General features: G+C 44.9%; 1 protein-coding gene across 2 annotated transcripts; it reads left to right on the plus strand.

Annotated features, from left to right (window-relative positions):
- Nucleotides 1-982: 982 nt before the first annotated feature.
- On the plus strand, nt 983-21336 carry DET1 (DET1 partner of COP1 E3 ubiquitin ligase). 2 transcript variants are annotated; one of them, XM_059371606.1, is made up of 5 exons: nt 983-1074; nt 5568-6660; nt 9646-9833; nt 17031-17222; nt 20194-21336. In XM_059371606.1, the coding sequence occupies exons 2-5, from the start codon at nt 5578-5580 to the stop codon at nt 20381-20383; spliced, it is 1653 nt and encodes a 550-aa protein (XP_059227589.1). In that variant the 5' UTR covers nt 983-1074; nt 5568-5577; the 3' UTR covers nt 20384-21336. The 2 variants fall into 2 exon arrangements, 1 of the variants encoding a protein (XP_059227589.1); XR_009398999.1 differs by lacking the exon at nt 20194-21336 and adding an exon at nt 15272-15436 and having other exon boundaries at nt 999-1074; nt 17031-17118.
- Nucleotides 21337-22468: the final 1132 nt, after the last annotated feature.

A 22468-nucleotide genomic window follows, 5' to 3' on the forward strand; every position in this document is an offset into this window, starting at 1 on the left:
CCCTCACTCGTGGATGGAATCCTTACTGTAGAGCACCGACAAGATGCCAAACCCTATTGCAGGAGAAGATAGAGGACAAGACAAAATCCCTGCCCTCACGGACTTGACTTTCTAGAAGGGGGAAGGGAACAAAACAAAGACACTTGTGCGCATGCCCACGCACACACACACTGGGTAATATCATATAGTGACGAATGCTAACAAAAAATAGCGTGAGGGACGCCTAGGTAGCTCAGTCGGTTAAGCGTCTGCCTGCTTTCGTCTGGGGTCAGGATCCCAGGGTCCTGGGATCGAGTCCCCCATTGGGCTCCCTTGCTCAGCAGGAAACCTGCTTCTCCTTCTACCTGCTGCTCCCCCTGCTGTGTTCTCTGTCTCGCTCTCTGACAAGTAGATAGATAAAATCTTAAAAAAAACAAAACCAAAAAACAAAAAGTAGCATGAAGTGGCAGTGGAATGAGAACAATCCGAAGCAGTCACATGCGCTGAGAACTGAATGATCCGAAGGAGGCCGACGGTAAAGGTTATGGGACTAGGTTAACCCAAGAAGCTTTTCTGCACTTCCACTATGGGCCAGCAACTGTATTGGGGCAGAATGTTCGGGGCGGGGGCGGGGTACATTCTGTTGGTCCAAGGGCTCACTGCGCAGGAGCGGACAACACAGGGCGGATCGATCCCCCGCCGATGGAAGGGCGCATCTAATCAAGAGGTGAAACAATTTTTATCTGTGTTTTTGCAAACGTGTCCAGCAGGCTCAGCGGCATTACCTTAAGAGATCACTGACATGCCCACATTAGGGCTCTAGGTTAATTTTTTCCCTCCCAGCTACTGGGCTCCTGTGGCTTCGATTCCCCCTCCGGACACCAGGGTGCGCTGGAACACTCTCAGTGTGCGCTGACGCCGCCGCGCTCTCCCCACACCTTCTCGCTGCACCGCACTTCCGGTGGCAAGCGGAAGCGGGGGCTCACAGCCGCGGGGGCCGGGGCCGGAGGCATGGCGGGGGCGGGGCTGGGGGAGGCGCGTGCCGAGCAGGCCGGGGAGTTCTTCTCCCCGGCCCTTTGAACGAGGACCGTACAGGTGAGGACTTCTCCTTTCTTGGCCCAGCTTCCAAACCCGTCAGGCCTTCCCCGAGGCCTTCCCGCGTTCCCGCTGTGGGGCGGCCCCCTCCCCGCAATACGCCGAGGCCCCGTGGCTCCCGCCCTCCCTGAGCGGTCCCTTCCCATGGAGGCCCCGCCCCGGGCTTCTCTTTCCGGGGGCGCCCCCTTGGGGGTGTGTGCCCGCCCCTTGGTATCCCCTTACCGCTTTGGAAGCCGTCACGGCGACTTGAGGGGTGTGTGCGCCAGCCCTTGTGGGGAAGCTGAGAGGCAGCAAGGGGAAAAGGACTCCTAGTGCCACACGAGGAGCGAGTGGCCCCATTCAGCCAGGCTTGCTGCTTTCATTCATAAATAACGTACCGAAGGCGTACGAGGGGCCAGTCCCCTTGCTGGGCACTGAGAACACTGAGGTGACCGAAGCATACCTGGTTGCTTCCCGTCTAGGGAGTACGGTGTAGTGGGGAGTCCGTCATTAAGCACACAGCCGTGCAGGTAGAGGCAGGTGCGCGCATTGTGGCCGCTACTATGGAGAAGACAGACGGAGAAGTAATGGAGGCCTGCTGTAGAGAGAAAGATCAGAGAGGAGATGACACTTGGGCTGCAACTTGAGAAACTATGCGAGGGCCCCGGGGAAAGACGTCCTAGGCAGAGGGGACAGCTCCTGTGGATGTCTGAGTTGGCAAAGAACTTGACGTGAGGCAGGTCCAGCGTACAGGAAAGGAGGCTTAAGCTGTGTCCAGGAGGGTGATGGGGTGGGCAGAATATGTGTACTGGTCAGGAGCTCACCCTTAGTGCCACAGGTAGGAGTGAAGTGCAGAGACAGAGTTGAAGGATGACCAGTGTTGTGAAGGCGAGATGTGGCTCTTTAGTTGGTATTTGAAGACTTCTCTGAGGAGGAGATAATTAGGTTGATGTCTGAAATCGGAGTTAGCAACGGGAGCAGAAGAGCTTTTTTAGATTTCAGTTAATAGCAGGTGCCAAGCTTCCGAGGCAGGAGGTGGGATCCCCGTTGAAGAAGTGGTTGGAGTTAGTGGGAACTGATGGGGTTGGAGAGGCAGAGCTGAGACCTTTGAGCACCTGGCTGTCGTGTTAAAAAATTTTGATTCTGATCATAAAGAGCAGTGGGAAGATGCTTTCCTGTTTTTAATCCGTAGTGGAAAGGGTGTGGTCACAAAAGCATTTTTGGAAAGATCATTGGCTGTTGCAAGGAGTGGGCTTAGGTAGGAAGCTGATGCGGTGTTGCAGGCGTGAGATTATAAAAGTTGGGATAAGGGTACGGCAGGTTGTGATAGAGGTAAGTGGAAGATGAGAAGGCTATTTAGTAGGAGAGAAAACCTCCAGAGTTTGATGACTGATCAAGGGGCCGAGGGAAAGAGGTGTCAAGGAAGACGTCAGGTGTCTGGTTCCCGAGAAGTGGGAGAGTAGCTGGGCCATTCACTGGTCTAGGGGAGCTGGGAGAGGGCCAGCTTTTGGGGAAATAACACCAGTTACTCTGACTCTTTTTATAATAGTTCTCACCCTGACTAGAAGGGACTGACTTTCTTTCTTTCTTTCTGGAAATAATTTTGGAGAGAGAGAGAATAAGAGAGAGAGCACAAGCGAGGTGGAGAGGCAGGGGGGGAAGCAGACTCCCCCACTGAGCAGGGAGCCCGCAAAGGGGCTCAATCTCAGGACCCCAGGATTATGACCTGAGCCAAAGGCAGGAGCTTGCCTGACTGAGCCACCCAGGCACCCTAAAGGGAGTTTCATTTCATACTTTTTCTACAGTGTTTGAATTTTTATGAGCCTGTATTGTTTTTTTAATCAGAACAATAAGAGAAGAAGTTGAAAAAGCCTTAAATAACTTCACCATATCTCTAAAAATCACAGTTGTGTGATATGAAATAGAGTGTGTGTGGAGGGAGAGGGAGAGAGAGCGTGCATGCTGAGAGAAGTATTCGGAAATTCAGTGAGGATTTTCTGTGTAATTTGGAGCTGAAGTTAACAGGTCCTCAACTCCACTTAGCCTACCCCCTCACACCTTTCATACCAGTTTCTGGTGTCTTTGCCTTTTTTTTTTTTTTTTAAGATTTTACTTATTTATTTGAGAGAGAGAGAGAGAGATCACGAGACAGGAGGAGGAGGTCAGAGGGAGAAGCAGACTCCCCATGGAGCTGGAAGCCCCATAGGGGACTTGATCCTGGGACTCTGGGATCATGACCTGAGCCGAAGGCAGTCGCTTAACCAACTGAGCCACCCAGGCGCCCCTGGTGTCTTTCCCTTAAGAAGACAAATCAGAGAATTTAAGATTGGGCTATACAAAGTGTGCATCAGTTTTCTTAGAATTAAGGATCTGTTTTGCTTAGTATGATCAGTGGCTCTTTCTAAGTTGAACGGCTGTAGTATACTTGATCCCACTCAGCAGTTTGTTTGCTAGATGGTGTCTTGTGCCTAGTCCTCCCGTGCCTGGGCCTTATCTGCTTTTGTCTTCCCATTCTGGTCACCCTGACTCCGGCCCTCATCTTAGGTTGGCAGGGTTACCCTTGGCAGGGATTGAGTGAGGCAGTTTTGTATGCTATTTGGTATTTTGAAATGCTTAAACCTTAATAGTGTGTTTTTTAGGCTGTATTACAATAGCCACAGCAACAATGTCACTTTTAACAAGGAGTAGCTGTGTGAAATTCAGGATTTGTTGTTCGGGTATGGAGAACATTGCTCACTCTATCATGCCTAGGTCCTTTGAGAAAACTTAGGAGAGGGATTGCTTTTAAACTCCCGTGCCGGGAAGAGCTGTGCTTCTTCCAGGCCTCTGTTAAGTTTCTATCTTATTGGCTGTGCACATTCTGTATCTGATTGGTTTTTCCTTTTTGCTTTGCTTGGAAAAATCAAGGCCAAATTAGAAGCTTGGCAGTTCTTCAAGTCTACATGGTACGCATTTCTCTGTACATCTGGCTTCATCTTACTCTCCTGCATTAGTATTTTCTTCACGATAATTATTTCCTAATAAAAGAAAAAAAAACAACTCTGAGTAAGTTCAAATAATACTTTAAAAGTATATGTAGTCTTCAAAGTATGGTAGTACAGCTTCCTTCTTTCTGAAGTGCTCCTCTTTTATTTTGCCTAGTGAATTCTTGATCCTTCAAGGCGCCTGTTGGAATGTTGCTCCATTCATTCATTTACCATGTTGCTGAGCCCTTACTGTGCCTCAGGTACTGCCCCAGGTGGTGGGATTCACCTAGAGTTGGGCAGGGCCCCTGGGGCTGGTGTGTGCTGACAGGTACTTGTAAGGTAATTGAGATAATTTCAAAACATGATGAGGGCTAAAGGAAGTAAAATAGGGTAGAATGAGAGTTGATATGAATGGGAAGATAGGGAAAAATCTGAAGAGTTGATTTTTAGCTGAGATTTGATTGTTGACCCAGAGGCAACAGTTGAAAAAACCGTTGTTCTGCTTCCTTCTGGTCTCCATAGTTTCTCAAGAAATCCAGACATTTGAATTGTTCCCCTCAAGGTAATATACCTCATCTACCTGGTTGCTTCTAAGATTTCTACTTTGTGTTTTAGTTTTTAAGTTTGACTATAGTGTGTCTGGGCATGGATTTCTTTGGGTTTATCGCATTTGGGGTTCTCTGAACCTCCTGAATCTTGGGTTTACATCTGTGAGGGTTTGTTTCTGGATTCTCTACTCTATTCCATTGGTATATTTGTTTTTATGCCAGTACCACAATTTTTTTTTTAATTATTTGGCTTTGTAATGTGTTTTGAAATCTGGAAGACTGAGTCTTCCAACTTTGTTCTTTTGCAAAATTATTTTGGCTGTTTGGGGTTCCTTGAGTTTGCATGTGCATTTTAGGATAAATTTTTCTATTTTTTTTTTCAAAAACCACCGTTGGGATTTTGTTAGGGATTGCATTGAGTTTATAGATTGCTTTAGGTAGTATGAACATCCCCCCCGCTTTTTTAAGATTTTATTTATTTATTTGAGAGAGTAGGTGAGAGAGATCACAGAGGGGGGAGAGGGAGAAGCAGATTCACTGCTGACTGAGCAGAGAGCCCAATGTGGGGTCGACTGCAGCACCCTGAGATTGTGACCTGAGCTGAAGGCAACCACTTAACTAAATGAGCCACGCAGGTGCCCCAGGTAGTATGGACATCTTAAGGGCTAGTAAATACATTTCTTTAATGAACGTGCACAAGATGTTACTCTTACACTGAACAAATTTGATGTATTTCTGTGTTTATTCTGTTGAATATTCCCAACAGCTAAGAGTGCTTTGAAGGTGTTCCTAGTGAATTAGGTCCTTCCTTCAAACCTGTTTTTAGAATCCGAAATCTCAGGACTGTTTTCTGACTGCGATCTGGGAAGAAGTGCTGATCGCTGGCACCCTGCAAGCTCTTAGGTCCCGGCTATCAGGAGGAAAATCGCTTTGACTTCTGGATATTTATGTTTGGGTCAATTTTGTTTTGCTTTCTTGACTTCTTCACTTTTCCATGCAGAGATGTGATAATGGATCATCATGTTTCCACCATCAAACCTCGAAGAATCCAGAACCAAAATGTCATTCACCGCTTGGAACGGCGGCGAATCAGCTCAGGCAAGGCAGGCACCCACTGGCATCAGGTCCGAGTGTTCCACCAGAATGTCTTCCCCAACTTCACGGTTGTTAATGTTGAAAAGCCTCCGTGTTTCTTGCGTAAATTCTCGCCTGATGGGCGCTACTTTATTGCTTTCTCCTCAGACCAGACCTCTCTTGAGATCTATGAGTACCAGGGCTGCCAGGCAGCTGAGGACTTACTGCAGGGCTCTGAGGGGGAGATCCTGTCCAATGGCAACGACCAGCGGTCAGTCAACATCCGCGGCCGGCTCTTTGAACGTTTTTTTGTCCTGCTGCATATTACCAACGTGGCCGCCAACGGGGAGCACCTGAACCGGGAGTGCAGCCTCTTCACCGACGACTGCCGCTGTGTCATCGTGGGCTCAGCTGCCTACCTCCCGGATGAGCCGCACCCCCCTTTTTACGAGGTTTATCGGAATAGTGAATCCGTGACCCCTAACCCCAGGTCCCCCCTGGAGGACTATTCCCTTCATATCATCGACCTTCACACGGGCCGCCTGTGCGACACCCGCACCTTCAAGTGTGACAAGGTGGTCCTGTCACACAACCAAGGGCTGTACTTGTACAAAAACATCCTGGCCATCTTGTCGGTGCAGCAGCAGACAATCCACGTCTTCCAGGTGACTCCTGAAGGCACTTTCATTGATGTGAGGACCATCGGCCGCTTCTGCTACGAGGATGACCTTCTCACGGTGTCGGCCGTTTTCCCGGAGGTGCAGCGGGACAGTCAGACGGGCATGGCCAATCCTTTCAGAGACCCTTTCATCAACTCACTGAAACACCGGCTGCTCGTGTACCTGTGGCGCCGGGCAGAGCAGGATGGGAGCGCGATGGCCAAGAGGCGCTTCTTCCAATATTTTGACCAGCTGCGGCAGCTGCGCATGTGGAAAATGCAGCTTCTGGATGAAAACCATCTGTTTATCAAGTACACCAGTGAGGACGTGGTAACCCTGCGGGTCACAGACCCATCACAGGTGTGAAGTGCTCTCAGGCCCTTTATTGCCTGCAGCCCCTCGGGAAAGTGGGAAGGTTTCTCTCTTTGCCTATGGCCAGCCTCTCAGGAATTCCCATTTTCCATGCTCTTGAATTTTTGGTAGCCTAGGCCTCAGTCTTAAAATAGCTCCAATTTTCTCTGGCCACCTGTATGTATTTGGACAAATGGGAGCCAGATCTCAAGTCATTGACACGAGAGTGGTCAGCTCCGTGATTAGTACCCTAATTATCCTGCAGAGCATTTTCACTTCTCTTGAGAAAGAAGCCCAAGTGCTACAAAGTCAAAGTTTGGACTAATCCGGCCAAAGTGGGTAATCCGGCCTTGACTTTGTGATACTGTGCTAGTTGGTCTGCTTTAGTTCTAGGAATGAGAATGAGCCCACCATACCAAAAAATTTTTCTTTTTCTTTTTTTTTAAAGATTTTATTTATTTATTTGACAGAGACACAGCGAGAGAGGGAACACAAGCAGGGGAGTGGGAGAGGGAGAAGCAGGCTCTCCACTGAGCAGGGAGCCTGATGCAGGACTTGATCCCAGGACTCTGGGATCATGACCTGAGCTGAAGGCAGACGCTTATTGACTGAGCCATCCAGGTGCCACCCCTGCCAAAAAATTTTCTAAAAATTTGGCCTTCCCTGCTTAAGTGGTTAATTTCATTATACTTCTTCACAGAATCCTTAGGAGGTAACTAATAAGTAAGTTCATCTGGCAGTTAAGTTTTATGACTTTACACTGACCTTGCCCATGTGCTGGACCATAGGCTGTAGAGCAGTGAAAAGATTAAAAGAAAGCCCATACTTCTGATCTCCCAAGTGAATCATCAGGACTGCAGATTCTAGGGTATTTCAGTTTGGATGTAAGATCTTGGAGAGGAGAGAGCTGTTCCACAAATGGGAATCAAGTGGTGTTAAGGGCACAGAAAGCTCACAAGACTCTTGGGTTGGAACACCATGTTGAAATTCAGGCTGTTTGGGGGCATTTCTCTTTGAGAAGCTCTCCACTTTAGTGTTGGTCGAGTAAGAGACCTACCTTTCTCTACTCTTGCCCCCTGTTCTCCTGTTTCCAGAATGTCTCCTTAGATAGGAGTTTGGGGATTCAGAATCGAGAGCAAACCAGTCAGCTACAAAGAAGGCTGTCTTGTATCTCTCACTGACTTGCATTTGGTTCTAAGAGAGACTGTGCAGGAGACTGTTCCTAAGACCTTACCAGCCGTCCACAGTAAAAGGCTTTCCAGTATCTTTCTTCTGAATCATAGGTTGTATATTCTAAAAAAGGTGGGTGGTGGGAATAATATGGTTGGAGATTAGATTTTCTGGGTTATTTTCTTTCCTGTTAATGACGAAATTGCCCATTGAGCCATTACATATGAGAGTCTAGTCCATCTTATGTGTCATAGAAGATTGGCAGTGACACCCTTGACTTCTGTCCCCTTCTGTATTTCCCATTCTGCCCCGGAGGAAAGGCTAGTAACGTTTGTATAATTTTATATTCACGTAATTATGGTGCATCCTGGTGGAGCCCTGATAGGGTCAAAATGTTGTCCAGGTCTATAGAAAGGACATGAGTCAATCTTTTATTTAGGTTTGAGCTATAATTACCTTTGTCATTTGGAGGGAATAAATGGTCTCTGATAGCCACATTTGAGATTATCCTTCTTCCCTTTGCTAAAACATGACCCACTTATTTCTGGTAGTTCTCATAAATTGTGGCTAGACGCAGTACTGGTGCTCACTGTTTTGCTTACAGAGCTTGTAACTTTAAACCCAGTTTGCCCCAGTTGTCCTCCCGCCCCATTCCCCAGTTTAATATGATAGGTTCCAATAAGGTTAATGAGGAAAAGTGCATCTACACACAAAGCCTTGCTAATATGAGTCTTATTCTCAGGTTACTCTGCAGCCTCTTTAATTTCCAGCCATATTTAATTTCCAGGTGACCGCAAAAGTCATGTAATGAAAGCTCTGGGAAGGACTGATGAGTAGTAAAACAGGTGGGCCATGTGGCTCCAGGAACTGATGACTTTAACTCCGTTGTAGGAGGGGGAAGTACTAATCCTAACGTTCTGAAAACTTCTGGAGTCCTGTTGAAAGCTTGCAGATTGGTTCACATTGCCACATTCATTGGGACAAAAACCAGGGATTCCTGCAGCTTTCTTGTTAGGCAGGGCACAGCACTGGTGTTGTAGAGGGCTGGTTCCCCGGGGGCCAAGGCAGAGAAAGTAGTGACTCTGCCACCTACGGTATTTGAATGCTTTTCAGTTCCCCCCTCTGATCTTAATTGCTACAAATCTCGAATGTATCTTCCAAATGCTCTTGGCCGAAAGAATATTTACGAAGAAAGAAAAGGAAAATGCCTCCCTGATTTTTCATTTGTTCAGCAGCAGTTCCCTGCTTGGTTGCAACTTGCCTGGGCAGTTTTAGGACACAGTGTACTTCAGGTGTCTCTCTGCATGATAGAAATCTTAAGAGGAAAAATAAATGTCCCTATATTGAACTTTCAACTGTACATATACAAGAGAAAATAATTTGTCAACAGGCGGCTACAGCTACCAATCACTTTCTCAGCAGGGAGGAAAATTAAATCTGGCATTTTAAAAAAGTGCTTTTTATTTCAGGTTGGGTTAGGGAACAAGTCAGGAGTAAATACTAGGAAGAAAAAGTGTTGAATTTGCAGAGTCCGAAGTGGAAGATTGGAAACCTTTCTACACATACACACAGGCTAGCTCAGTAATCCTAACAGTACAGATGTGGTGGGAGACCCTGCAGTATTGGCCATGACTGATGGCCCTTGATTGATGAAGTGCATTGAGGCTTCCTCCTCTCCCAGAACCACCTGGAGCCATGTTTTAAGCTAGTGTGGGAGCAGAAGTGTTTGCTTGTTGTACTTGTTGGAATTTTCAACCAAGTGGTAAGCTTCCAAGGCATGGCAGTATATCCAGCTGGCTCATAGGTCTCTCTGTTCTTCTGCAGGCATCTTTCTTCGTGGTATACAATATGGTGACAACAGAGGTGATTGCCGTGTTTGAGAATACATCAGATGAGCTTCTAGAGCTCTTTGAGAACTTCTGTGACCTCTTCCGTAATGCTACCCTCCATAGTGAAGTCCAGTTTCCCTGCTCAGCTTCCAGCAACAATTTTGCAAGGCAGATCCAGCGCCGGTAAGCTCTTCCACCAGGCTTAACTGGCGTTAATTTTTCTTTAGCCAATTCACCGGTGTTAGGCCAGTAGTCATTTCCTCCAAAAACCGTTCCTGTATTCTCTGTGCCCTTCTCGCTTTGGTTTGGTCTGCCTGTTTTAACCCCTCGGGTCATCCTGAACTTCTGTCTTGTCTGTCAGCACCTGTGGAATTACTTGTGCGTTATCTCTGATTCGTCCTAGAGGAAGGAGAGCTGTGAGAGCTGCAGAAAGAGAGACCGCGTCTTTATTATTTATTGCTGTATGCTCATGATGTACTGTCAAGCATTTAAGTATTTTTTGAGTGAATGACCAGGGAAATAATTGTAGAACTTTTGGTTAAACATGATGTGTTGAACACGTGCATTTATCTCTGCTCCATCCTGTCACCCTACCAAAATGACAATAAAGGAGGAAGAGGTATAGATATCACAAGAGCCAAAGAAAATGGGAGAGGAAAGGCACTGGAGACAGGTGATGATTATCAATGGGAGAGAGATCTGAATCGGTGCTGGGAGCTGAGAAGCTAATTGATCACCAGTAACTTGACACCAACTTGGCACGCTTCAGAGAACAAAAGCTTAAGACTAAAGAGCTCAGCCATCAAGAAACAACTTGCCTTGCCAGAGAAATCTGGAAGGGGTTGGGGAATTGGAAGCCCTAGGTACGTCTGAAGATACCTCTGATGGGTAGGCTTCAATAGGAGGATTGGGTGAGGGTCTGGAAAGAAGTAACCAGGCCCTCTAGCCCCCTTTTCTAAGCCTGTCTCTTCACCACCACATCAGAAGGCTGGAGCTTTATTCACTGGAGAAACTGAACCATGTAGGCTCTGGTTTCATGTTCATGAGGCACAGTGGAGGTAGGGATGAGATTCGTCATGATAAAAACAAGAATTAAGTGAAAACCAACAGAACTGAAGGTGAGATTCCTGTCCCCTTTATCAGACTGGACAGCCAGGCTTATACTCCTCAGGGAGGATGTTCGAGATTTTTTCCTTGGGAAACTGACCAACCCAAAGAAGAGACCTTCAGATACTCATACTTAGAGTCCCTCCACCAACAGCTGGCTCACCCTAAATTAATACCCCCCCTCAGCCAGGTCTTCCCGTGAACCAGTTTCAAATGTAATTATCTGAGTACATTATTGTGAAATGAATGGTTACCTTGGGCCGTTGGCCCAAGCTGAATCCTACTCTAGTCAGTCAGTGCCTTATTGGACACCACATACTAAATTGCTCCCCCAACTCTAGACAGTTAGGGAAAATATCTGCTTTAGGTTTCAAGATAGGTCAGACCAGAGTGAACAGATGACTCAGAGTAAGCATTACTGCCACTGGAAAAAATGAACAAAAATACACTAATGTAGTGGCCTCATCTTTATATAAAAGGGTAGTACTCAGTTAGAAATAGATGGATATTGGTTTTCAGACAAGTTACTTGCCTTTTCCTTTTTCTCTGGTTCACAAAAACTTTCTGCCTTACAAGCATTTCTTTTCAGTATAGAAGGATTTTTGGAGGCAGGACCTGGATCAGAATTCGCTTTTTTCATCTTGGAGTGTATTTTCTTCTTTTTTTTTTTTTATTATTTTTTTAAATATTTATTTAATTTGAGTGTGGTGGAGGGGCAAAGGGAGAGAGAGACTCTTAAGCAGACTTTACACTGAGTGTGGAGCCCAGTGAGGGGCTGGATCCCACAACCCTGAGATCAGGACCTGAGCCAAAACCAAGATGCCACTGACTTTTTTCCTTCTTCTTTTTTAAAAAGATTTTATCTACTTATTTGTCAGAGAGAGAGCAAAGCAGGGGAAGTGGCAGGGCAGAGCAGGCAGAGGAGGCAGAGAGGGAGAAGCAGTCTCCCCGCCAAGCAGGAACCTGAACCAGGACTCGATCTCAGAACTCTTGAGTTCATGACCCGTGGCGACAGCGGACACTGAACTGACTGAGCCACCCAGGCATCCCTGAATTTTCTTTTAAGTGAGCTTTAAAATCAGGCAGATCATTATCAACTGATTACAAAGTTGGGTACAGCTGGCTGAGAGAAAGTATAAAAGTCACTGGAATGGAAGGTAAACTCCCATGAGGGTAGGGATTTTAGTCTGTTACATTCACTGCTGTACCTGTAGCACCCAGGCTAGTGTCTTTCATGTGGAATAAGCTTATTAGGTGTTTGTTGAAGGAATGAACTCACCCAGTAATTAGAGGAGGCTGTTTTTTTGAGAGTTCTTTCAGAATGCATCTAGAATTAAGTGAATTGTAGGAAGTCTCAGGAGGAGAAAATAAAAGTTGAAAAGAAAGGCGGAGTTCCAGCTTTGTGATCCTCGGAGTTTTGTATCATACCACTGGAAGATTTTGACAACTGCAGATACCCTCATGCTTCAATTTTTTAGTTGATCTTAAAATTCTTTTGCTGGTAAGTTGTAATAATTGCAGAAAAATGCAATTTTCAGTGTATATTTAATATTGGTTTTTAGGGGCGCCGGGTGGCTTAGTTGTTAAGCGTCTGCCTTTGGCTCAGGTCATGATCCTGGAGTCCTGGGATCGAGCCCCACATCGGGCTCCCTGCTCCATGGGAAACCTGCTTCTCCCTCTCCCACTCCCCCTGCTTGTGTTCTCTCTCTTGCTATGTCTTTCTCTGTCAAATAAATAAATAAAATCTTTTTTTAAAAAAATTGGTTTTTAAGATAAAATTATTACAGGTCTTTTTTCCCTAGCCAATTATATTGAGAATTATATATATCACTACCTGGGTGGCTCAGTCGGTTCAGTGTCTGCCGTCACTGTGGGTCATGATCTCTCTCTCAAACTGGCATATAACATTGCATAAGTTGATGATGTATAACCTGGCACTTTTATTTTAATTAATTAATTAATTAATTAAAAGTTTTATTTATTCATTTGACAGAGAAAGCATGAGCACAGAAGGGGAAGAGGCAGGCAGAGGGAGGAGGGAAAAGCATGCTTCCTGCTGGGCACGGAGGCAGATGCAGGGTTCCATCCCAGGACCCTGGGATCATGACCTGAGTTGAAGGCAGATGCTTAACCCACTGAGCCACCCAGGTGCTCCAACTCAATGCTTTTAAACATAACCTGGGGAATCCAGATGCCATAGTAGTTTGGTATTCAGTATTTGATATAAAAGAGGGAGCAGATTATACCAGTACTCTTTGAAATTTTACATTGTTTCCTCTTTTTTTTTTTTTTTAAAGACTTTATTTATTTGACAGAGATCACAAGTAGGCAGAGAGGCAGGCAGAGAGAGGTGGGGGGGTGAAGCAGGCTCCCCGAGGAGCAGAGCCTGATGCATGCGGGGGCTCGATCCCAGGACTCTGAGTTCATGACCTGAGCCAATAGCAGAGGCTCAACCCACTGAGCCACCCAGGCGCCCCTACATTGTTTCTTTTTATGTTCAAATTCATATATCTGTTTTATCTCCCCCACAGAACTGTATCATAATGTAACATTTCATTAAGCATCTTGTCATTATATTGAAAATATAATGTTTATATAAGTTGGAATTATTTTTTATTTCTTGGTGAACACAGGGCTCTAAAATGATCAATTTTATAGTCTCCAGTCATCTTTTAGTAAAAATAAATGAATGTGGATCTATTATAGGTTAGATGAATGTTCAAGTAAAATGGGACACCAAGGTTCGTGAGTTACTTAAGGAAAATCTTTATTTTGAAAGAGACCAAAATAAAACAAACAGTAGAAAGAATAAAGGAATAACACTGCAATCACTGAAATAATTGATGCTATAAAAAAAGAAACATTCCTAGAACAGAAACTTAAATTTTGTTAGGAAGAGTTGAGGAATTCTCCAAAAAAATAGAGTAAACTGATAAAAAATAGGAAAATGGGAGAGAAATGAAGAAAAGAAATTAAGAGAATTTGCCGAGGACATCCAATATCTGGTTATTTCCACAAGGCGCAGTAGAGAAAATGATAGGAAGGAAATAATGTAAATATAGTTTTCCAGGCCTGAAGAACATCAATTTCGAAATTTGCAGGACCTTTCAGTGGTGTGCTAGGACTGGCTCAGGCTGGCTCATGAGAGTCTGTTTGTTAAGCTTTCAGGAATTTTTGCAAGCTATTGCTAAATGTGGTCATTATTGAAAACTAATTATTTTGGGGGTGCCTGCGTGGCTCATTCGGTTAAGCATCTGCCTTTGGCTCAGGTCATGATCCTGGAGTCCTATAATTGAGCCCCATGTCGGGTGCCCTGCTCAGTGGGGAGTCTGCTTCTCCCTTTCCCTCTTTTCCTCCCCTGCTCATGTTCTCTCTCTTTTGCTCTCTCTCAAATAAAATCTTTCTAAAAAATCTTGTCTTTAATTTAAAAATATTTTGTAGTTATTTTACTACTTACGTTTTTGAGTGTATTTGTATCTGTTTTATCTGCATGATGAAAGTATTACCTGGTGATGTGCTACTGCTCATCTTGAGACAGCTCCACATTCAGCAGTGTCACCTTGGTACCTTGAAGTTGATCTAAAAGTTACCTAGAAGTACCTTTTACAGCAGGAGGATTTACAGCACAGAAATTGGCAAGTGCTGCAAAACATGGCTCATGTCCCCAGATAAATAATTATCTAGCTCCATCAAGTGCCTCACAAAAAAAGACCCATACCGAGGCATATCATCATAAAATTTTGGAACATTGCGGGGACACCTAGACAGCTCAGTCATTTGGGTATCCAACTCTTGATTTTGGCTCAAGTCATGGTCTTGGGGTTATGGGATCAAGCCCCACATTGGGTTCCATGTGGAACCTGTTAGGATTCTCTTTCTCCCTCTGCCCCTCTCCACTCACGCTTTCCCTCTCTCTCACAAATAAATAAATCTTTTAAAATGAGGTTTGGGAACATTGGGGATAAAGAGAAGATGGTAAAAACTTGCAGAAAGAACATATATTTCACATGGTAAAAAATAAGTCATCAAATAGTGTTGGACTTAGAAGTAATAACACTGAAAGCTTGAAGCCAGTAAAATCGTGCCTCCAGAATTCTGTGAAAAAAATGATTTCCAGTCTAGAACTTTATATCCAATAAGTTGGAATAAGACATTTTCAGACATGAAAGTTCTCAAACAAAATTGCCTCTCATGTACCTTTTCTAAGGAAGCCTCTGGAAATTGTATTTTCCACATAAACCACAAAAGTATGGTACAGGAAGTAGTCTGAAACTGTAGTTCGGGGGGAACTGATGGTTTAGGAAAAGGTGGGGAAGAATTGATTAAGTGCAGGAGAGGTTGTGGGACATAGTACTGGAGGTTCAGGACCTAGGAGGCCATAGTGCTGGAAGGATAATCTCTGTGAATTTAGAAGTCCCGTGAACTGGGAGAGGCATAACTGGGCAGAGTGACAGTGAACCAGGAGTTAAACGCCAGAAGACGTCCCAGGGATAACTGCTTCATCCTTTTGTCAGTGGAAAGCCCGGAGAGTGGAGCCAGTGGTGCCGCTGGGGAAGACGAGCTGCTTCAGCCAAGAAACCGTCGTGGAGGCTGTGACTTAGGATCGTCATGCAGCCGTGGGCCAGCCCCCAGCATCTGAAGCCAGTGAGCCAGGCAAGGCAGAGTGTGGATTATGAAAGGTAGTACTAGACCTCGGCTGGAAAGGAGCTGCAAACCCGAGAGCCCAGAGTCTTTGATTTTAGCCCATTCAAAAGGGAAAGAAAGAAGTTCTCTTTGGCCCAAGATTTAATTTTGTGATTCACACTGAGGCTGTGAAAATTACTGTCAAGAGGAGTAACAGAAAAGCAGTATCGAGAGCTAAGCTTTCTTCTGGGGAAACTGAGATCTGTTGATGTCCGTCCAGCATCACAGGTTAATGGTGAAGGCAAAAATCCGATCCCATTTCTATTTTCTCCCTGGACTAAAAAAATTATTTCCCTTTAAGTTTTAAACCGTATGATAGGGGCGTCTGCCTGGGTGACTCGGTTGTTAAGCATCTCCCTTCGGCTCAGGTGGTGATCCCAGCATCCTGGGATCGATCCCCACATGGGGTTCCTGGCTCAGCAGGAGGCTTGCTTCTCCCTCTCCCACTCCCCCCTTTTGTGTTCCCTCTCTCGCTGTCTCTCTGTCAAATGAATAAAATCTTTTAAAAAATATATGATATGCAGAGATTGATACAGAGATTTTTAAAACTGCATTACTGATAGTTGACGTTTTTTCTAAGAAACAATGGGACAGTGAAAAAGAAGAAAAAAAATCAAAATGATCACACAAATGCAGTTATCATTTAGATACATTTCTACGTCTTTTTTTAGGCCTAATTTTTTTTTTTTTAAGCTCATGCCCTGAGCCAAAGGCAGATGCTTAACTGATTGAGCCACCTAGGCGCCCCTTTTTCTTTGTTTTTTTAATCATACTGTGGGTACAGACTGTAGCCTGTTTCTTTTACTTACCATTATGATAAACATTTCCTCTGTAACCATGTAATCCTTGGATATTGTAGTTTTCCATTAGGTTTTTAATTTTCTGTCAGTTTTTCATTATCATAAACAATACTGTATTGAATGTGCACAGAGATTTTTCTGCGTGTGGGATTGCTTCCTTAGGGTAAATTTCTAGAAGAGTGGAAATACTTGGTCAAAGGGTATTAAATTTAGTATTCTTGGCAGTTGTAATTGCTCCGTTGTTACTATTACTCAAAGTAAATGAGATTTGTGACTCTGTGTCCATGTTACTATTCTTTAGGTACCGATGTTTTTGTGGGAGTACAGGCAGCGAGCCCCCAGACTTGAAACAAGGGATGAGTGTTTTTTCGAAAGTTTTGATGAAAGTTGACTTACAACTGATCCCAAGAAGTTGGAGAGAGGCTCCTCATCTCCATGCATTCCCTGCTCTCTGTAGCTCCTTTTTAATGCAAGCTGAGACTGCTGTTTGGGGAAGTAGATTTGAGTAGAAGTGTTGTCATAGAATAGTTTCCTCATTGGAAACTTGTTTAGAGAGTCTGTGTTAACTTTTCTAAAGTGATTCAGTGTTCTTACTTCAAGTTCTGTTTTCTGGTTTTTGAGAATGTTTATAGCCAGGCAGACTTGTGATGTGTGGGAGTCCTGACGTCCTTCATTATCTGGATTTCTATTTACAGAATGAGTTGTTTTTAGACATGTTTTATCGATCTGAGCTCCAAGGCAGCTTTGCGTGCCTGCTAATGCAGCCTTCCTCCCTGGTGCTTTGTTTTAGGTTTAAAGACACTATTGTAAATGCCAAGTATGGAGGGCACACAGAGGCAGTGCGCCGTCTGCTGGGTCAGCTCCCCATCAGTGCTCAGTCTTACAGCGGGAGCCCCTACCTCGATTTGTCTCTCTTCAGCTACGATGACAAGTGGGTGTCTGTCATGGAGAGACCCAAGACTTGTGGAGATCATCCTATCAGGTACACGATCACTGCTCCAGTGGCTAACTGCCCACGGGCTAAAGATGGCCTTCTCTCTCTTTCTCTCTCTCTCTCTCTCTTTCTCCCCTTGAACCTCATTTCACTGCGACCATGCCCACTGGGACTCATGGGTTGTTTGGAAGGACAGGCTGTTTTTATAATGTGGTGAGTGCTTTTGATCATGTCGGTACTAGTCTCATACATTAAGTAGTTCTGCTCTTTGCTTCTCATCAAAACATCCAATTCAGGTAAGTGTTGTTCCCCTTTAAAGGTACCCAGGGTAGGAAACCACATACCGTTTCATAATAGTCTTTATAGTTGAGACTTTCTAATTTTATTTCACTCAAATTATTTTATCCCCTCATGTTACCTAGTAGAAAAGATAGCAGAGATAATTTGGGAAACAGGCAGGTTTTGGAGAAACACATGCGTTCTCACATGAGAAATTTTAGAATGTGGACTACTGTGTTATTGCTAGAACCTGGAAAACTAAGCCAGTCCTTCCCTCACAGACTTCCACTCCACAGACCACCCCCCCCCCGCCCCGTTTTCTCCATGTGGGGAGCTTGTGTTTTGTGTGCTGTGTTAGATACTAGGGAGAGGGACTGGTACCATCACCACCCGTGGGGGGATTTCAGCGGAGGGGTGTTCTGGAACCCTTAGCTGGAGAGTGGAAGGCCTTTTTCACATGGAAGCAGTGTTAGGTAGAGTTTCACTGTCCAGCTTCATTCTGTGCTAAATAGACTTGTGTAACACATTCTGAACAGTTAATCATCACTCATAGTATTTCCTTTAGGAAGTTGTAGTCAAGTTCCAAAAACCAGTTGATTTTTTTTTTTTTTCAATTCTAGAAAGCTTTAAACATATAAAATGTGGAAGAGTATAATGAACCTGCACGTACCAGCCACCCCGTTTTAACAGTTATCAGGTCCATGGTCAATGTTGTCATCTCTTTCTACCCCCACACCCCACCAAACTGCCACTCTTGATTTTTCTGAAGCAAATCCCAGATTTTATAGCATTTTTTACTCATATATATTTCAGCATGAATTTCTAAAAGATAAAGACTTAGAAAAATATATCCTCCATACCATTACTCTGTCCTAAGACGACCACCAAGTACCTAGTTTTCACATTTTCCCGTTGTCTTGTAAATATTCTTTTTATGGTTCCATTTGTTCCTATCAGGATCTAAACAAGGTTTACACATGGCATTAGTTGCTACTCCCTTAAATCCATTTTATTCTGAAGGTTCTGCTTCCCTCTTACCTTCCTTGCAGTGAAATTGTCCCGTAGTATTGCCCACATTTGGAGTCTGCTTGTGCATCCCCGGAATAGTGCTTACAATTTTTCTCATTCGTGTACATTTCCTGTGAACTGATAGTTCGATTTAGAAGCTCAAACAACTCACTTTACCTTATAAGCTCTTTGTGTGTTGGAGAATGTGTGGGTGAGGTGAATGTGGTTTTCACACAGAAAAGCCTATCATGGGCCTCATTTGATATTGTCAAGGTAGCATGAGATCCATTCCTCTCCTTTCTGACTTGTTTTTCTAAAACGAAAAGGGAGTAACCTAAGTTACAATTTGGAAATGGCTATTGCCTCTGACCAGAGGGGTTTTTCACTTACTTTTAATTTAAAGTGAGAAATGTGAGGCTATGAAAGGCATTAGAAGAGGAGATGCCATGACTTGAACACCTGTACTGTGTGTTCCATTCTAGTCTTTGTCAGGACGCATGTTCACATGTATGTTGTTGTAGTCCTGGTTAGCATTGTCCTGTGTAGCCTGCTTTTATTTTAGAAACGTTTCTTGATGTTATTCCGTAGTCCTCAGAGTTCCCATCCAATGATGGCCTGTCACTCCCTCAGTTAGATGTACCACAGTTGACTGAAGTAGTCCCGTCACTGAACCTTTATTCTGGCTTGCATTTTTACATTGGAGCTGTGCTAGAGTTGCCATCTTTATTCATATCACTATGTCCTCCCTTTAAATTAAGTTCTGAGGATACAAATTCGTGGAAGTGGGATTATTGAGTCAGAGGCTATGAATATCTTTATGTCTACCATATGTTTGCTTTCCAAAAGGGAAGTCATAGAGCTTCGTAATTCAGAGCACTTCATTTTCTAGGACTTCCTCTACCTCGTTCAGCCCCAGCCCCACTGAATATCTCTAGTTCCCCGTACCCGAAGATGTTTATCATGTGTATGGGAAAATGTCTTTAATTGTGGGGATGAATGGAAGTATTAGTTGAAAAATGAAAAACTACTTAGTATTTTGTTTTTGTGTGTGAAAAAGAGCCTTCCAAGAGAATTTTTTCTTAAAAATGAAAAACTCAAACACGGGCCAAGATCTGCGCTTTCCTGGGTATAGCCACTCACCACATGTGGTTGAGCACTTAAAATGTGACTAGTCCATGCTGAGACGTGCTTGTGTGTCACACATCTGATTTCAAAGGCTTAATACAACAAAAAAAGGAATGTGAAATACCTCATTAATATTTTTTTACCTGGATTATAGGTGGAAATGATAATATTTTGGATACCAGTATTGGGTTAAATAAAAAATATATCACTAAAATTAATTTCGCCTTTCTCTTCTTACCTTTTTTAATGTGCCTACCTGGAAATTTAAAAGTATTCATGTGGCTTGCATTTCATTTCTAGCCCTAGCCTAGGCAGTCTTGGGGCAGTTTTTCTGGAAAAGGTGTGGCTGTAGTTAAGGCTTTAACTGAGGGTCATTTTGGGAAAGAGATGACCCAGTGACTCAGGACAGCTTAGGAAAATTCATAGTCCCCCTGGCCATAAAATGAGCTGCTCAGACAAAGGTGGTTTTGCATTTCTGATAACCTGGGGCCGATGTAAAAGGCGATATGGTAGGATTAGATGAGTTGCCGCGTCCTCGTGCTGTGCAGATTACAAGATGGTCGTGACTCTCTGTACCATCTTCTCTTTCTCTCCTTCTTCTGTGTAGGTTCTATGCCCGGGACTCTGGTCTGCTCAAGTTTGAGATCCAGGCAGGCTTACTGGGCCGCCCCATCAACCACACCGTGCGACGCCTTGTTGCCTTCACCTTTCACCCTTTTGAGCCTTTTGCTATTTCAGTGCAGAGGACTAATGCTGAGTATGTTGTCAACTTCCATATGCGACACTGCTGCACGTAGGTGCCTCACCAAAGCCCAGTTATCTGGTCTTCCAAGACATTGCCCCCTGCTTGTGTCGGTGGACTCCGAAGCAGAAGCTCCTGGCTGCAGCTTTGTCTGATCCAGACTGTTGTACCCGAGAGGGGAGAGCCAGGGAGAGGAGCGAGGGTGGCTCAGTCTAACGGAATACGTATCCCAATGGACACGGAATTGTTATTGTATCCAAATACTGATGGATTGAAAGTCCCCTGGTCTTTCCCCAGTGGGAATATCCAGCATTAATTACGTCCATTTAATTGTTGTCTTATTTTGCATTTTATTGCTTTGAAGATGAAAGCATTACCCCGTTCCCTTTGCTCTTTGTTCTTTGACATTATGATCTGTTTTGGCATTATGGCAGTCTGAAGCAGGGAAGTCTTACTGACTCATGGGAACTGTGTATATCCTTTCCCTGTGGCCGACAATGGGGCTGTCTTTATTAAAAAAAAAAAAAAAGAAAAGAAGAAGAATAAAGCCTTGCTATTTTCTTACTTAAATGTATCCCATTTGTTGATTGCCTTATGTCCTACCTCACCAAATGCTTTTCACCTTATGGGTTCTAGGAGGGACTATGAAAGGGGTCAGGGGCCATGACTCCAGGGGCCACCCTTGGGAGAACTTAGCGGTGTGTGCCAGCGTGCAAGGGTGTTCTCGGCCAGGACTGTTTCCTTCCCTGGGGTTTTCTCTCCTGGTAATTGTTATAGCTGGAGAACTGGGCATAATTGCACATTGTCATGAGGAAGCACGTTCCCATCTGTACCATCTGTGTCATGCGGGTGGAGGAGTGAGTGGTTCTCTTTGGCCACAGCAGATACAAACACTGTGTAGCACGTACAGCGTTCGGGGAGTGAGAGCTGGCAGGCTCCTGGCGTCTCTAAAGAGATCAGACTGGTTGTTCCTGGACGGCTAAGCCATCACAGCTCCTACAGACACCTTCTGGCCCCCAGCCCACCTCCTTCCGTATGGTCTCAGCCCGTGATCTCCAGCGGCCCCGTCAGGCTGTTTAGGTTTCATCTGCATAATGTATAAACCGTTTATGTAGTAAGCTTGTTCAGTAACGTCTGACTTTGAAAGCCATCTCGAAATGTTGGGTTTCAGAGCAGGTTGTGAAAGATGCCATGGATGCAAACAATTGGATTCTGTATCCCTCTGACATCCCTTGGGAATGTGATAAATGCGGTGTGAGACACTGAATCCCACTCAAAGCAGTTCAGCTCACTTCATCACCTTCAGTATTGAACAGCTAAATTCATTCTCATTCAGCATTCAACACAGGATTTGAGCACCTAGTACGAGAGGGAGATGTGCTACGATGTGGAAGATAAGGAGAGAAATAGGCAAAGAGAATTCTAACGCGGAATGGCCAAAACCCCCGTAGCAGTTGTCTGAGAACAGTGGAGGTGATGAAGGAGAGGTGGAGAAGGAAAGCTCTCCTGGGGAAGGGACTGGAACTGGATAAATGGGAGAGTGTCGTGTGAACCAGGGCCGAGGCCAGTCATGTCGAGGAGAGCCCCGGCATGCCTAAAGGCGTAGAAGCATGGTAAGGGCTGTCAGGGTTGTGGAATGGTCCCTACCAAGGCTGCGGCACCAGCTGTGCGGGAGGCCAGGGGAATGAGGCCCAACCAAGAGGAAGAGTCTTGTGTGTGGTGCTGTGTAGGGTTTTGTGCAGTGGAAGACCTCATCTGAATTTCACGGAGACCGAGTTGAGCATTCGGGAAGATGGTTGGGGGGCGCTAGAGACTGGAGATAGGCCGACAAGCCAGTCGCTGGTAATTCAGAGGAGAAAGGGAGGGTTGGGATGACATCCCTGGGCCTTGGGAAGGGTGAAATACTCAAGCGTCCTCCTAGATTCCTCATAGGTCATCACAAAGTCAGGGTCCCATGGCAATCAGACGTTTGTGGGGCTCAACGAATCTTCATAGACGCACTTTACCTGCAGCTTTGTCTTTGTACTGGTCGATGGATTGTTCCGGAGGGACTTGCAGCGTGGAAAGAGCATGGAGTGTGAAGTCACTCGGACCTTGGTGTGAATCCCCGCCTTTCTGCTCATTAGTGGTGTGACCTGGG

Source organism: Mustela nigripes, chromosome 13 (genome assembly GCF_022355385.1).
Source record: "Mustela nigripes isolate SB6536 chromosome 13, MUSNIG.SB6536, whole genome shotgun sequence".
Lineage (NCBI taxonomy): Eukaryota > Metazoa > Chordata > Mammalia > Carnivora > Mustelidae > Mustela > Mustela nigripes.

Bases quoted from the DNA above. Each gene is read 5' to 3' on its own strand.
- DET1 (XM_059371606.1), top strand. From the start codon at position 5,578: ATGGATCATCATGTTTCCACCATCAAACCTCGAAGAATCCAGAACCAA. The intron at 9,834-17,030 runs GTAAGCTCTTCC...GCTTTGTTTTAG, and splicing joins GCAAGGCAGATCCAGCGCCG to GTTTAAAGACACTATTGTAA. The intron at 17,223-20,193 runs GTACACGATCAC...TCTTCTGTGTAG, and splicing joins TGTGGAGATCATCCTATCAG to GTTCTATGCCCGGGACTCTG.